Source organism: Anomaloglossus baeobatrachus, chromosome 8 (assembly GCF_048569485.1).
Source record: "Anomaloglossus baeobatrachus isolate aAnoBae1 chromosome 8, aAnoBae1.hap1, whole genome shotgun sequence".
NCBI lineage: Eukaryota > Metazoa > Chordata > Amphibia > Anura > Aromobatidae > Anomaloglossus > Anomaloglossus baeobatrachus.
In genome coordinates, this window is record NC_134360.1 from 220,966,789 (window position 1) to 220,983,081 (window position 16,293).

At 43.2% G+C, this 16,293-nt stretch overlaps 1 protein-coding gene across 24 annotated transcripts in view; it reads right to left on the reverse strand.

Moving 5' to 3' along the window:
- Window positions 1-16,293, reverse strand: part of ADGRL2 (adhesion G protein-coupled receptor L2) — a 278,687-nt gene that overhangs the window by 59,355 nt on the left and 203,039 nt on the right. For all 24 annotated transcript variants that reach the window (XM_075320239.1, XM_075320236.1, XM_075320235.1 and 21 more), the window contains exon 5: window positions 13,849-14,649. In XM_075320239.1, coding sequence (XP_075176354.1) covers window positions 13,849-14,649 — 801 coding nt within the window. The remainder of the gene's footprint in view (window positions 1-13,848; window positions 14,650-16,293) is intronic.

Genomic DNA, 16,293 nt, shown 5'->3' on the forward strand with positions numbered 1-16,293 from the left:
ACACGTGTACGCACAGCTGAAAACACAGGATTCACCTTTCACAATATGTGATGTCACAGCTCACCTCCTCCTCCTTACAATGACTGATAACAGCTCTATATACAGTAGATAATAGGGATCCAGCATTTACAATAGGTGATGTCCCAGCTCACCTCCTGCCCCACCTGTAGAATGACTGATAACACCTCTATCTATATACAGCTGATACACAGGATCCACCATTCACAATGTGATGTCACAGCTCACCTCCTTCTCCTGTAAAATGACTGATAACACCTCTATATACAGTAGATGATAGGATACACCATTCACAATTGGTAATATCACAGCTCACCTCCTCCCGTATAATGACTGATAACACCTCTATATACAGTAGATAATAGGGATCCAGCACTCACAATAGATGTCACAGCTCACCTCCTCCCCCTGTAAAATGACTGATAACACCTCTATATACAGTAGATAGTAGGATCCAGCACTCACAATTGGTAATATCACAGCTCACCTCCTCCTGTACAATGACTGATAACACTGCCATATACAGTAGATAACACAGGATCCATCATTCACAATAGGTGATATCACAGCTCACCTTCTCCTGTATAATGACTGATAACCCCTCTATATACAGTAGATAATAGAGATCCAGCACTCAGAATAGATGATGTCATAGCTCACCTCCTCCTCTACAATGAATGATGATACCTCTATATACAGTAGATAACACAAGATCCACCATTCAAAATAGGTGATGTCACAGCTCACCTCCTCCTGCTCCTGTACAATGACTGATCACACCACTATATACAGTAAATAACACAGGATCCATCATTCACAATACGTTACATCACAGCTCACCTCCTCCCTCTACCTCAACAAGACCTTTGCACACGCTCATTAGATGCTTCAATCCAAAAGATAGGAGGAGTCTGTTTATTGTGGCAAATCTACATGTGAATTTCCTGAAACATGAAGTTTGAGTCGTTCCAGTGGCCGATGAGAAAACTGTAAGATGACTACTTTATATTTTTATTACAGATTGTGCTATGGATAAAATTTTTGCCAAAATTAAAAAAAATATATACATTTAACACAAAAACACAAAAAAAAAGATTTATCCAGCATTGTGGCCATTGGGATGAATCTGGCGCAACGTCCACCAACAAAAACAATACGATGCGCCAAAAAAAGGAAATGTAATAGCGCGACTGCGGGATCGGGGCTAAGACTCCGCCGCCGGGCAGGAGAATGGTTATTTCACCCTCCATATCGCTCTCCGTTTATCAAAATTCCCTGAATAATCGGTAATTGTGAAATTATTATTTTTTTTTTTTTACTTAATTTTTTTTTCGTTTGCTTTTTTTATTGAAAGCATGGGAGAGGAATGATCAAATGTGGCAAAGTGCTATTAGTGCCATCATTAGGTCCAGATCCCACAGCACGCCGAACTGATTAGTGTATATTTAATCACTCAGATGTGTATTAAAATTAGCCCCGTTACATTAGCCTGGATTCGAGGTAATTCTTGAAACATGTAGGTTATTTTTATCCCCCGAGATCGGCATTGATAACAGGACTTTTGACAGCTTCCTCTGGTCGTATAATTAGGCGGCAATCAGGAGGAATATGGCACGTTCCGCGCGCTGCCTTCCGACTTGATTATTTCAACAATTAAAGATACTTTTTTTTAAATTCTATATTGTATCATGATTTTTGCTAAACGGGGTGTGAAATGATCATATTGCACTGGAGGAGACTCAACCACCGCGCTAATGGCCGATTACCGCACTGGGGGATGATACCTGTGCACGGCACAGACCACGCCAGGGGCCTCGCTGCGGACAAGCGGCATTACCAGCCGAGGGACAACAAGCGTTAAATGGTGCAGCGCGCTACAATCTACCGCGGTCTACTGTAATCTACAATCTACCGCAATCTACCACAATCTACAATCTACTGTGATCTATAATCTACCGCGATCTACAATCTACCGTAATCTACTGTGATCTACAATCTACTGCAATGTAAGATCTACTGTGATCAAAGATCTACAATGTATTGTGGTCTACAATCTACTGTGATCTGCGCTCTACAATCTACTGCGCTCTACAATCTACTGCGCTCTACAATCTACTGCGCTCTACAATCTACTGCGCTCTACAATCTACTGCGCTCTACAATCTACTGCGCTCTACAATCTACTGCGCTCTACAATCTACTGCGCTCTACAATCTACTGCGCTCTACAATCTACTGCGCTCTACAATCTACTGCGCTCTACAATCTACTGCGCTCTACTGTGATCCAAGATCTACAATGTATTGTGATCTACAATGTATTGTGATCTACAATGTATTGTGATCTACAATGTATTGTGATCTACAATCTACTGCGATCTACTGTGATCTACAATCTACTGCAATGTAAGATCTACTGTGATCTAATATCTATAATGGTATTGTGATCTACTGCGCTCTACAATCTAAGGCGATCTAAATTCTACTGTGATCTAAGATCTACAATCTACTGCGATCTATTATGAACTACAATCTACTGCGATCTACTATGATCTACAATCTACTGCGATCTACAATCTACTGCGATCTACTATGATCTACAATCTACTGCGATCTACTATGATCTACAATCTACTGCGATCTACTATGATCTACAATCTACTGCGATCTACTATGATCTACAATCTACTGCTATCTACTATGATCTACAATCTACTGCGATCTACTATGATCTACAATCTACTGCGATCTACTAAGATCTACAATGTACTGGGATCTACCGCAATCTATAGTGTACAATCTACGGCAATCTACAATCTACGGCAATCTACAATCTACGGCAATCTACAATCTACGGCAATCTACAATCTACGGCAATCTACAATCTACGGCAATCTACAATCTACGGCAATCTACAATCTACGGCAATCTACAATCTACGGCAATCTACAATCTACGGCAATCTACAATCTACGGCAATCTACAATCTACGGCAATCTACAATCTACGGCAATCTACAATCTACGGCAATCTATGCAACGCCAAGGGCTTGCCCATTCTTCACAACGCATGTGAGCACTGGTGGTCTAAGACATAAAAAAAGCCCCTGTGCAAGAACAATATACGGGCCCTTTGCAGTCCAATAGATCATTTTTCTGCAAAATTCGGACAGATTTGTAGGTGGATGTGGCCCCCGGACCTCCTGGGCCCCTATTTGGCTGCACCAATGATCTGTTTGCCCCTACATGTGAGAGCCGAAAACAATATCACAACAACATCATCATTTTGTCATTTGGCACAACTGCTAAATAATCTGCACGTCTGCGAAGGGTTAATACTTTTAAAGCTAATAAAAAGTGTGAGTGTGTGTGAGGAGTCTCCCTCCACCTCTGCGCTGCTGCGTCCTTCAGAGAAGAACAACAAAAACGATACGAGCGCCTGATCCGTGATAGAGCGGACGTCAGCAGAGCCGATAACGGGCCAGCAAGTCTCTTTTTAGTCACTATTTTTTCGCAAAATCTACAATAAAGGCAATAGTGCCTATAACAAAGGCGAGAAACCACCGCTATTATACACCGTCATTTTATTTAATTTTATTTCCGAAGGGGAATAAAAATATTGTTGCTGCCACAATGTTTTTTTTCTTCGTTATGTGGACTAAGACATAATCGGAATCTATGCCTCAATGATTTGTGTCTCAATGATTCATGGCTCAGTAATCTATGGCTCAATGATTCGTGGCTCAGTAATCTGCGTCTCAATGATCAGTGGCTCCGTAATCAATGGCTCAATGATCGTGGCACAGTAATCTGTGTCTCAATGATCAGTGGCTCAATCTGTGGCTCAGTAATCTGTGGCTCAATTATCCGTGGTTCAGTAATCTGTGTCTCAATGATCAGTGGCTCAGTAATTATGGCTTAACGATCCGTGGCTCAGTAGTCTGTGTCTCAATGATCAGTGGCTCAGTAATCTGTGGTTGAATGACCCGTGGCTCAATAATCTGTGGTTGAATGACCCGTGGCTCAATGATCCGTGGCTCAGTGATTGGGTTATCTGCACTGGATTTTATTATGAAAATAATCTATAATAATAATCTATATCGTCTATGATGAATAAGGTCAATATGGAGCCCGGGATCTTGTGCGTTTCCTTTGGATTCTCCAATTCCCTCACACTATGCAAAAACATACTGACTGGCAACTTGGCCTTTGTGCCAATGTGGGTGGCGAAAATAAATTGGGACCCTTCCCGCTCCAATCACATTAGGGTTCAGGATAGATGTGAGGGATGATCCCTGCGCAGCGCTGCACAATATATTGCAACAAAAAGAAGAAAACTGGAGAAAGGAAAATCACAAAATATTTTATATACAGTGTGTCCACCCATATCTGGTCCACTGCCATTAACTTGAGTACGGCTGCAGCTGTAGGCATAGAAGTGGTGTCTAGGTATAGTAAAGTATCCATGCACTACGCAATGAAACCACCTATAGCGCGACCTGGTGGAAAACAACGGAATTAGCATTTTTATCTCGAAAACGGAACGAGATAGAGAAAAAAAGTGAATTACAAAGTTGTAGGGCATCATCAATTCAATATGAATCGACACCTTGCATACAGAAATGCTATGATTAGAACGTGTAAAACTCACAAGGCTGCGGATGTGAAGCGATACCTCATGGAGACCTTCCTACAAGTCATTGGGTATGGTGGCTGTGTGGAGTGGCCTCCACGCTCACCTGACCTGACCCCATTGGACTTCTTTCTGTGAGGTCACATCACACAGCAGGTGTATGCGACCCCTCCACCAACATTGCAGAACCTACGACGACATATCACAGATGCTTGTGCAAACGTGTCACCTACCATATTGCACAACATGCAGCACCATACAGTATGCTGTGCAGAGCCCAGATGTGCATTGCAGCTGACGGGGGCCACTTTGAGCATCAAAGTTAAATGAGCACCATATGTGTGACCAGCATTCAATGTTTTGGGGGGGGGGGGGTCATGGGTTTCATATCATAGCATTTCTGTATGCAAGGTGTCGATTTGTATTGAATTGATGATGCCCTACAACTTTGTAATTCACTTTTTTCCTCTATCTCGTTCCATTTTCGAGATAAAAATGCTAACTCCGTTGTTTTCCACCAGGTGGCGCTATAGATGGTTTCCTTGCATAGAGCATGGCTACTTTACTATACCTAGACACCACTTCTATGCCTATAGCTGCCGCTGTTCTCAAGTTACTGGCGGTGGACAGGATATGGGGGGGGGGGGGGACACTGTATATTTAAAACACCAAATTTGAATTTGAAATTTTATTTTAGAAGTTAAAAAAAAAAAAATCAAATGAATGCAATGATGAGAAGATATTATAATGGAAAGTAAGTAATGAATGTGAGAAGTGAAACAAATGAAAACGCTGGGGGAAGATCGCCATGTTTTTTGGAAGGAGCTTGCTAATATTGGTACATAAAAGACATTTAAATGGCGCCAGCGCTTGTTAATGCATGCTGGGGAATTCACAGACCACTAAACTTCCAAAGGAAAAAAAAAGTAGAAGTAGTTGGGGATAAGAGGGAATGTGAGGACAAAGCCAAGGAGCTGAAACGCACGGCTTCTGGGCCAGCTCTGCAGAACTCACAGGACGGAGCCGGCACTGTGCGGATCAACCCCACAGCCTCATATTCGCCTTCTTGTAGCCACCAGAACCGGCCAGAAGCTCATCCTGATCTATCCTCCATGACGGTATGGATCTCTCCTGCAGCCACATCCGCCTCCTTGTAGCCACCAGAGTCAGCTATCTCTGCAGTCTGATCTATCCTCCATGACTGGACAGATCTCCCTGTAGCCACATTCGTTTCCTTGTAGCCACCACAGCCGGCCATCTCTGCACCTTGATCTATCCTCCATGACTGTATAGATCACTCCTGTAGCCACATCCGCCTCCTTGTAGCCACCAGAACTGGCCAGCCGCACACTCTGATCGATCCTACATTAAGGTATGGATCACTCCTGCAGCCACATCTGCCTCCTTGTAGCCACCAGAGCCGTCCGTGCACCCTGATCTATCCTCCATGATTGTAAAATCACTCCAGCAGCCACATCTGCCTCCTTGTAGCCACCAGAGCCAGGCCAGCCGCACACATTGATCTATCCTTCATAACAGTACGGATCGCTTCCTGGAGCCACACCTGCCTCCTGGTAGCCACAAGAGCCAGCCACGGACCCTGATCTATCCTCCATGTCTGTACAGATTGCTCCTGTAGCCACATCCGCCTCCTTGTAGCCACCAGAGCCGGCCGCGGACCCTGATCTATCCTCCATGATCGAATGGACCGCTCCTGTAGCCATCAGAGCCAGTCGTGCACCCTGATCTATCCTCCATGACAGTACGGATTGCAGCCACATCCGCCTTCTTGTAGCCACAAGAGCTGGCCAGGCACACACCCTTATCTATCCTCCATAATTGGACAGATATCCCCTGTAGCCACATCGGTCCCCTTGTTGCCACCAGAGTCGGCTAGCTGTGCACCCTTATCTATCCTCCATGATTGCACGGATCACTCCTGCAGACACATCCACCTCCTTGTAGCCACCAGAGCCGTGCATGATTGATCCTCCATGTTTTCCATATACTGGCTCAATTTCATCTCATTTTTCTAGATTTAGGTCTTCAAACTTTTTTTTTTTATCTTTTTAGGTTGAAAACATCACATATGTGCAACCCTCGCTCTTACGAGAAGTGAAGTGGAAAACCCAAAACTGCTTGGCAATATGACTTGGTCTTCGCGGTGAGGTCAGGACATGCTCACAAGTTGCATTTTTGCTGCTTTTTTTTTATGGGTTTTATGAAAATAAAAAGCTGCTTTTTACAGGACCAAGAAAAGCCACGAGACTCAAATCAAATATACACCCCCCCCCCCCCACACACACACACACACACACCACACACACACCACACGCACACACACACACGCACACACACACACACACCACACACACCACACACACACCACACACACCACACACACCACACACACCACACACACCACACACACCACACACACCACACACACCCCACACCACACGCACACCACGCACACCACACACACCACACACACCACACACACCACACGCGCACCACACACACCACACACACCACACACACACCACACACACCACACACACACCACACACACCACACACACCACACACACCACACACACCACACCACACGCACACCACACGCACACCACACGCACACCACACGCACACCACACGCACACACACACACACACACACCACACACCATACACACCACACACCACACACACCACACACACACCACACACACCACACCACACACACACACCACACGCACCACACACACACACACACACACACACCACACACACCACACACACCACACACACCACACACCACACACACACCACACACACACCACACACACACCACACACACACCACACACACACCACACACACACCACACACACCACACACACCACACACACCACACACACCACACACACACCACACACACACCACACAGATTTCCATTCCAAAGAAGCAGCGCGTCAAGTCTCAGCCACATCCGCGGCTTTTTGCTACTTTTTTCATCAGGAGGGTCTCACTCCGGCCCATAAAGACCTGCGTGAACTACGCCGCTCTCGCCGAATCGTGCCCATAGTGACCATCATAAATGCAATCCGCATTGCCACTAGTGATGGTGATCAAGTCGCGATAAGTCCTCACTCCATCGTCTATTACTGAGTGCCACGATTCCACATTGTGCCGCTGACCATGCGCAACGCTGTAGAGCCACAATCCTCATATAATCTTAGCTTGTCACATGTGATGCAATTCTAAATCTTAATCCTCGGAACCCACAAGTCACGTCCCCAATAAAGTATAAACCCCGCTGTGATTTCTGTCTGCAGAAAGTCTGCTACACTGAACAATTCAAGCATAATGAGATTTCATGAAATGTGGCCGCTGTGCATTTAAAGACGCTATAGAAATGTGCATTTTTTTTTTACAGATTTCGGGGGGTTTAAGCTTCTACCAGGAGCGGAAAAAAAATTGCATGTAAAACTGCAGTATCCCAACATTGTGCACTAACAATGGATAATCCCCAAAAAATGCTGCTTTTACTTTGCACCAAAAAGAGAAATTGCCTCAAAAAAGGGGAAAATATGTAGCAAAAAATATAACGGAAGTCACTGATTAGTCGTTTGGGTCTCTGGCCACATACAACCAGCCATAAGCAGAACACTTCCGGGGCGGGCAGGATTTTTTTTTTTGGTACACACTCGATCAGGCTGTTACCCTCAGTGCAAAACGTTCAAACTCTGCAAGCAGCTCACACTTGATAGAGTACCGAGCGTACCTGAGCACAGCGATGGTCGCGAGTGGATTGCACACATAAATCACCCAAACTCTGCTTTTTTTTTCCTGGTCATATCACTGTTCGATCCGAAAACCGAACACCAGGTTCGTTCATCTCCACTCATAGTGAATGATGATCGAGCACTACCATACTTTGGTGCTCGGTACTCATAACTAGTGATGAGTGGGCACTACCATGGTTTGGTGCTCGGTACTGGTAACTAGTGATGAGCGAGCACTACCATGCTCAGTGCTTGTAGCTAGTGATAAGTGGGCCCTACTATGTTCGGGTGCTCTGTACTCGTAACTAGTGATGAGCGGGCATTACCATGCTCAGGTGTTCAGTACTGATAACTAGTGATGAGCGGGCACTACCATGCTCAGGTGCTCAGTACTGGTAACTAGTGATGAGCGGGCACTACCATGCTCAGGTGCTCAGTACTGGTAACTAGTGATGAGCGGGCACTACCATGCTCAGGTGTTCAGTACTGATAACTAGTGATGAGCGGGCACTACCATGCTCAGGTGTTCAGTACTGATAACTAGTGATTATTGAGCACTACCATGCTCGGGTGCTTCCAAAGGCAATTACCAGTCCTGCGGCACTCCAGCTACCAATGGTGGAACATATTGGTTGATTTTCGGTCATATGACAAGACCAATATACAAATATGTAAAGAGATATTTGCTCGGGTGCTCGGTACTCGTAGCTAGTGATGACTGGGCCTTACCATGCTCGGGTGCTTGGTACTCGTAACTAGTGATGAGCGGGCACTACCATGCTCGGGTGCTTGGTACTCGTAACTAGTGATGAGCGGGCACTACCATGCTCGGTACTCGTAGCTAGTGATGACTGGGCCTTACCATGCTCGGGTGCTTGGTACTCGTAACAAGTGATGATCGAGCACTACCATGCTCAGTGCTGGTAACTAGTGATGATCGAGCACTACCATATTTGGGTGCTCGGTACTTGTAACGAGCGATGAGCGAGCACTACCATGCTCAGGTGCTCGTAACTAGTGATGAGCAGGTAGTGCTCGCTTATCATTATCGCACTTATCGCGCAGAACATGCTCAGAAGACTCCTGCGGTTCCGACCATGCGCAGAGCGCATTTGAAGCCAAGAAGCAAGCACCCCCCGGATAACAAGGCTGCGGGTGACGTAACTCATGTAAATCCATGGTATCACGTCCAGATGGGGCATGATACCACGGAGAGCATGCAAACGCCCACGGGGTGAAGCAACGCCCAGGTGACTAGAGCCTCTGATCATTTACATAGGGAACATGTAAGTAATAAAACTTGTCATACAATCATATTACACAATATTACAACACAGGGATGGGTAAGAAGGGGTTACTAGGCCACACATCACCCTGCTTCTGGGTCAGAACGCATATGGGACCTGACAAGTTCCCTTTAAACACTAGAAAAATCTAATCAAACATGTTGGTGAAACACAAAAATGCTTTTGGAGCCTTCAAATCCATTATCGTAAACTCTGAACCGATTGTCGAGATTAAACATTCACAAACAAATGCATGTACTAAGAATAGCGGGAAAGCCCAGAAGGGTCTGCACCGGCTCCACACAACATTATACCAATGGGGAGGCTGCAGATTCTGCTTTCCAACTGCCGAAAGCCCCAATCCTCTACAACGCTCTGTTCTCACAGCATCTTTCTCTATAGCAAATCATCTTTCTTAAAACCAAAAATCAAGACCATCAGACGACGGCCAAACTGAAATGTGGAGATGCAGATTAGTAACCGAATCCTTTACGTGGACTGCAGTAATCTATAACTTTGCCAAGCGCAGCAAGGTGACAGGACGACAAGACGTCTCGGCAGGGCAGAAAATCCAGCACGCACGCGGTGTACTGATCAACGCCGTGCAAATTAAAATCACTGAACTATTATCCATGCAAATTGCAAAAAGGCCAAGAAGCGGAACGCAGCCGTACAATAAAGTGCGTCTAGAATGCAGAAGAATAAAGTCAATACAACAAAAGAAAAATAATAATAGGGATGATCGAATACTTCGATTATCCGGCTTCGCGAATATTCGATGCGCAATGTAAGTCTATGGGAAACCCGAATAACAACTATTCGGAACTATTCGAGCTTCCCATAGAGTTAGGGGTACTTTGCACGCTGCGACATCGGCTAGCGATGCTGAGTGCGATAGTCCCCGCCCCCGTCGCACATGCGATATCTTGTAATAGCTCCCGTAGCAAACATTATCGCTACGGCAGCTTCACACGCACTCACCTGCCCTGCGACGTCGCTCTGGCCGGCGACCCGCCTCCTTCCTAAGGGGGCAGGTCATGGGGCGTCACAGCGACGTCACACGGCAGGCGGCCAATAGAAGCGGAGGGGAGAACATGAGCAGGACGTATACATCCCGCCCACCTCCTTAATTCCGCATAGCCAGTGGAGGCAGGTAAGGAGATGTTCCTCGCTCCTGCGGCTTTACACACAGCGATGTGTGCTGCCGCAGGAACGAGGAACAACATCGTATCTCCTATTGGTGCGACATTATGAAAATGTCCGACGCTACACAGATCACCGATTTACGACGCTTTTGCGATCGTTTATCGGTGCATCTAGGCTTTACACGTTGCGACGTCGTTACCGGCGCCGGATGTGCGTCACTTTTGATTTGACCCCGACGATATCGCAGTAGCAATGTCGCAACGTGCAAAGTACCCCTTACATTGCGCATTGAATAGTGGCGAGGTATTCGGAAAATATTCGCGAAGCCGGATAATCAAAGTATTCGATCATCCCTAAAAAATAACAAAAAGTAATACAGTACAAGAAGCTGGAGATTTTCTTGGCTACACAGAATAGCAAATATCTTCTGTTAATCAGTGACTTTCCAAAGGAACGTAAATTGTAATGAGATTGGAGCGAGAAGCAGCCACTGTATAATTGGTGAGAGGGGAGCGAGTCTCCTCGCAGATCGCAGGGCAGAGGTGATAGCAAACCATTGACACTTCAACAGATTGTGCTTAAAACGCTTCTAATCTAGGAGTAAAAACATCTGGGATCACTGAAAAAGCTGAAAAGTTGTAATTTCTCCAAAAGGAGGTCAAAAATAGACGGCACCGGCTGAAAAACATCAGCGCATTAAAAAAAGGCAATGTAAAAAGTTGCAAATTACAGTATTTTTCAGATTATAAGACGCACTTTTCATCCCAAAAATTTGGGAGGAAAATGAGGGGCGAGTCTTAAAATCCAAATATAGCTTACGGGGGGGGCTGTCTGTGCGGCGACCGGGTGCGTTCAGACGGCTGGGTGCCTGTGGCTGCATGCGGGCGGCCAGCTCCCTCTCTGTCCTGGAGGCCGGCTGCCTCTCTGTGCGGGTGGCCTGCTGACTGACACTGTGCGGGCGGGCGGCTGTGCGGTGAGTGTCCCAGTGTGTCCACGGTCCCGGTTCAAATGATGGTGCCGGGAGTCAGCACGTGCGCAGATGGAGCTCTTGGATGAGCGCTCCATCTGCGCACGCGCCGCTCCGGGAGTCAGTGCGCGCGCAGATGGAGGCCTTAGATGAGAGCTTCATCTGCGCATATGCTGCTCCAGGCGCCATCATTTGAACCGGGACCGCGGACAGACAGACACTCACCGCAGCAGCCTGCTCCACTACTGACCCGCCGCTACTGCCGCCAATGACAACACGGACCCGCCGCTGCTGCCGCCACTGACTGCAGCTGCCACCACAACCTCGGCCTCCTGTGACCCACTTCACCACCACTGCTGCCCCCTCCGGTAAGACAACACCCGAGTATAAGACGGACCCCATTTTTATTTTTTTACCTTTTATTATCTCTAAATTTAGGGTGCGTCTTATAAAATGAAAAATACGACACCTACGACAGAAGAATAAGAAAAAGTGCAGCCGGTAGAAAACCGTATAGGATAAAGTTTTAACAATAGACGTGGCCGTCAAAAAAAATCATTACAGCTCCCGCACATCTGTGAGAAGGTGGAACCGAAGATCAAGGGCAGATTTCTATTCTTCAGATGCCCGGCGTGACTTGCACACATTGTCAGCTCTTCACATCTCTTGCACCGCGTCGTCGGGCCAAGCGTCTTTTGTGTTCAGCTCACGTGTGAAAGTGTCATGAATCACGCATGATTTCATGATCCCTCATCGGTTCACTTGCGAAAAATAAAAATGTAAGACCTGAAATTGTTGACTTCTGTACCGCCGTACAATACTTAACACAGGGGTTTTTCCCTCTATTTTACCAGATCTAAGATCATACACATTTCTCGTTTTCAGGTAAAGAAAGAGAAGTAACTTCACAGTAATAAAAAAAGGCCAATAACTGAAAATAAAAATGAACACGTTTCCCAGCAATAAAAAAACAGAAAAAAAAGAAAATTAAAAAAAGAATGCGCCTTGAACAAAGTTAAGAAAAACTTTTCATTTTGCAAAAATAAATTTGGGTCATGGCAATCTTATTGTAGATATTTCTTTCCTTACTTCTTCACTTTCACGCATTTAACTTTTTTTTTTTCTTAACTTTCACTTTTAAGTTTTCAATATTTAAGATTAAAATCTAAATGTAAGAAATATATTACGAGATTATTCTATTCATACAAGTTAAGTATGTATATATATATATATATATATATATATATATATATATATATATATATATATATATATATATATCTCTATAAAAAAAAATATAATATATATATAAAAAATTATATATATACATATATATATATATACACACACATATATAAGTTGTGTGTGTGTGTGTATATACATATATATAATATTTTTTTATAGAGTATATATTATATTTTACTATATATATATATATATATATATATATATATATATATATATATAAAATATATATATTATATTAATATTAAGAGATATAAATATATATATATATATATATATTATATTATTAAGAGATATAAATATATATATATATAATATTATCTCTTAATATTTTATATATATATATATATATATATATATAAATATTTATAAGCGATATAAATAGATAAGAAATATATATATATATATATATATATATATATATATATATATATAAATAACTAATCATAATAATAATAAAAAATATCAATAATAAGTAATAATAAAACAATTAGCAGAGAAAATAAAGTATACATTTTGAAATTAGGCCACATTTGGTCACTTGTACATTTTATGTGATTATATAATGTCGCTTAGATAAAATCCTAACGTGACTACGGGTTATTAGTCTTACAATAAAACTATATTCTGATCGTTATAATTTGTCGATAAAAGACAGAAAAGGTAAAACATAAAACATAAAACAATGGCAATATCTCACAAAAATAGAAAAAAACAAAAAGATGAACCCAGACACTTCCACCAAGAATAATCAGAGTAGAGCAGAGATCTTACCTTGGGCTAAGTCCTGAAGGATGAACTCTAGAGAGTATCGTAGGATAAAGTTGTTATTCCACACGTACAGCTGGTTATCCCTAGGGTTGTAATCCACAGCGGCAATATATTGATACTGATTGGGAAACGGAATATCAACAGCCTCTCCTCGGTTCAGCTTGGTGTTGAAGATGTAGTCGATTGCGTTCTTCCCGGTTTCACTCTCGTTGTCTTGGTAGACTGAGCGCACCACATACAGGACCCCACATATCATAAACGCGTTCGAGGCTGCCCGTTTATCGTAAGAGGTTTCAAACGTAGCCTCAAACCGGAGGGTGTAGGGATTCAATTGGCTAATCACGATCATTCCATTGTTTTGCTCCGTCGCGTAGATTACCCACAAGCCATTTTCATCGACCGCCAAGTCGATATCAGTTTTCCCGCCCCATCTATATGGAGATGTGTCATGGTAATTGGCATAATTTATAATTGCTTCCCCGCTCTTGATTCTAGTCCTCAGGTCAAATTTAACAATATTCCTTGTTCTTTCCTTGTTAAAAAACACTGCCCCGTCGTAAACCACAAATCCAGTGCCGTCCACTCGGTTAGGAAGTTTGTAGGTTGTAGTCTGTCGGCCATTTTGAAAATCTTGCAATGAGGCGTATTCAATTAATGTATCCGTACGATACGGAGTCCAGGGCATGAAATAAATTTTATCTGCAGCTTGAAGGGGGTCTTTGCACCAGGCACCTGCCTTCTGTTCAGCTTCAAAAATATATGGTGAGTCCACAACTCCTTTCAACACCCCAGGGCAAACAAAAACTAGTGAAAAGTAGAAAGAGGATTATTTCACAAAACAGATATTAACATCGTTTCTCTCTTAACCATGTCCAGTAGCAATATTTTCAACATTAAAAAAAATAATAAAAAAAAAACAAAACAAAAAATAAAGCAAAAAGATGACTTTAAAAAACTTTAGATGAAGAATGTGACATTCATGATGATAAAATAAACCACTAAATTTACAACCGAGTACATCTTAGAAAATCTTATGACCATAATGGACCGAAATTTTAGGCTGAAATCTGACAAATGAAAAACCACACGCAATTTTATGCCAATAAACAAAAACAACATGTAAATGGTTTTCCATTGGTGTTTTAAAAAAAACATGAATTGAGGGAAGAAAACATCTCCAAAAAACTATGGAAAAAACAACATTTATACAGCAAATATTGGGCGGGAAAAGTAAAAATATAAAATAAAAAATAATGGAAAATAAATTAAAAAAAAAAAAACAAAAGAAAAAAACAAAACCCCAACAGACAAATTGGAGCAATGGATGAAACAAAGCCTGTAAATGTGGCATGCTTGGGAAAGAGTATAGGAAGCCAGGCAAAAAGTACATGACTAACTAAATAGTAAAATAAAGGAAAAACAAAACTAAAAATCACTTAGGGTTCAAGGAAGAGAGCAAGAAAACATTTCCCACAAGAAATGCAGAGACTGTGTCCCACCTATGTGACATATCCAGAACACTGTTTTATTAGCAGTCAACTTGTGTATGAAGTGTAGAAATGCAATCCTGCTGAATACAGAACGTCAGTGTTTAGGGATAAGGGGGATCGAGAAGGTTAACATCCATATGGCACATAACAGGGAGCTGGGGGTTCGGGCTGGATTTAGTTATTTACCTTTTTGTTCCACTTCTATTTTAAGCATTGGAAGAGAAAGTGAAAAAGGGGTGCAAGGAGAAAAAAGAGAGATTAACATGAATGGACCATTTACTCGGTAGCTCAATCAGTACACACACTAAAGTAGGGACACAGCAAGAAATCCGCTAATTTGGATAAATGAAGAGACTGGAACACCTAGTGAAAGAAAGAGCCGTTATACGATCGGTGGTGATGGGGGGCGATGGAAAGTCTGACCAGCTTTCAATATGTGGGTGGGAGATGTAGAGGGAAAGACAGGCATCTCTAAACCGCTAGGCCAAAAAATGGCCAACCCACAACATGTAGACACATACCGGCATTACCTTCTATGCCAGGGTTTCTCAACTCCAGTCCTCAAGACCCACCAACAGATCATGTTTTCAGGTTTTCCTCAATCAGGTTTTCAGGATTTCCTTAACACTAGAAGTCCCAGAGAGGAGTCATGTAACATTTCTACCTTTGGAACCCAGAGACGGGTCAAATGACCTGAAGGATTTTAGCTAACATCCTATAATCACCGTCTTTTGTTCTGTAATTAAGGCCATTACTGTCACACCACAGGAGGTTGTTGTTTTCCATTGAGTTTAGCCATTTAGTTTCTAGTTAGTTCTATTCAGTTTATTGTATTTGATAATATAGGGTTAATTTGACCCTCTTTCGGGACTTCAGGGGGGAGCTCGAAATTTCTGGGACTTCTAGTGTTAATGTTCCACAGGTGATGGAATTACCCCCTGTCTAATATTGAGGAAAA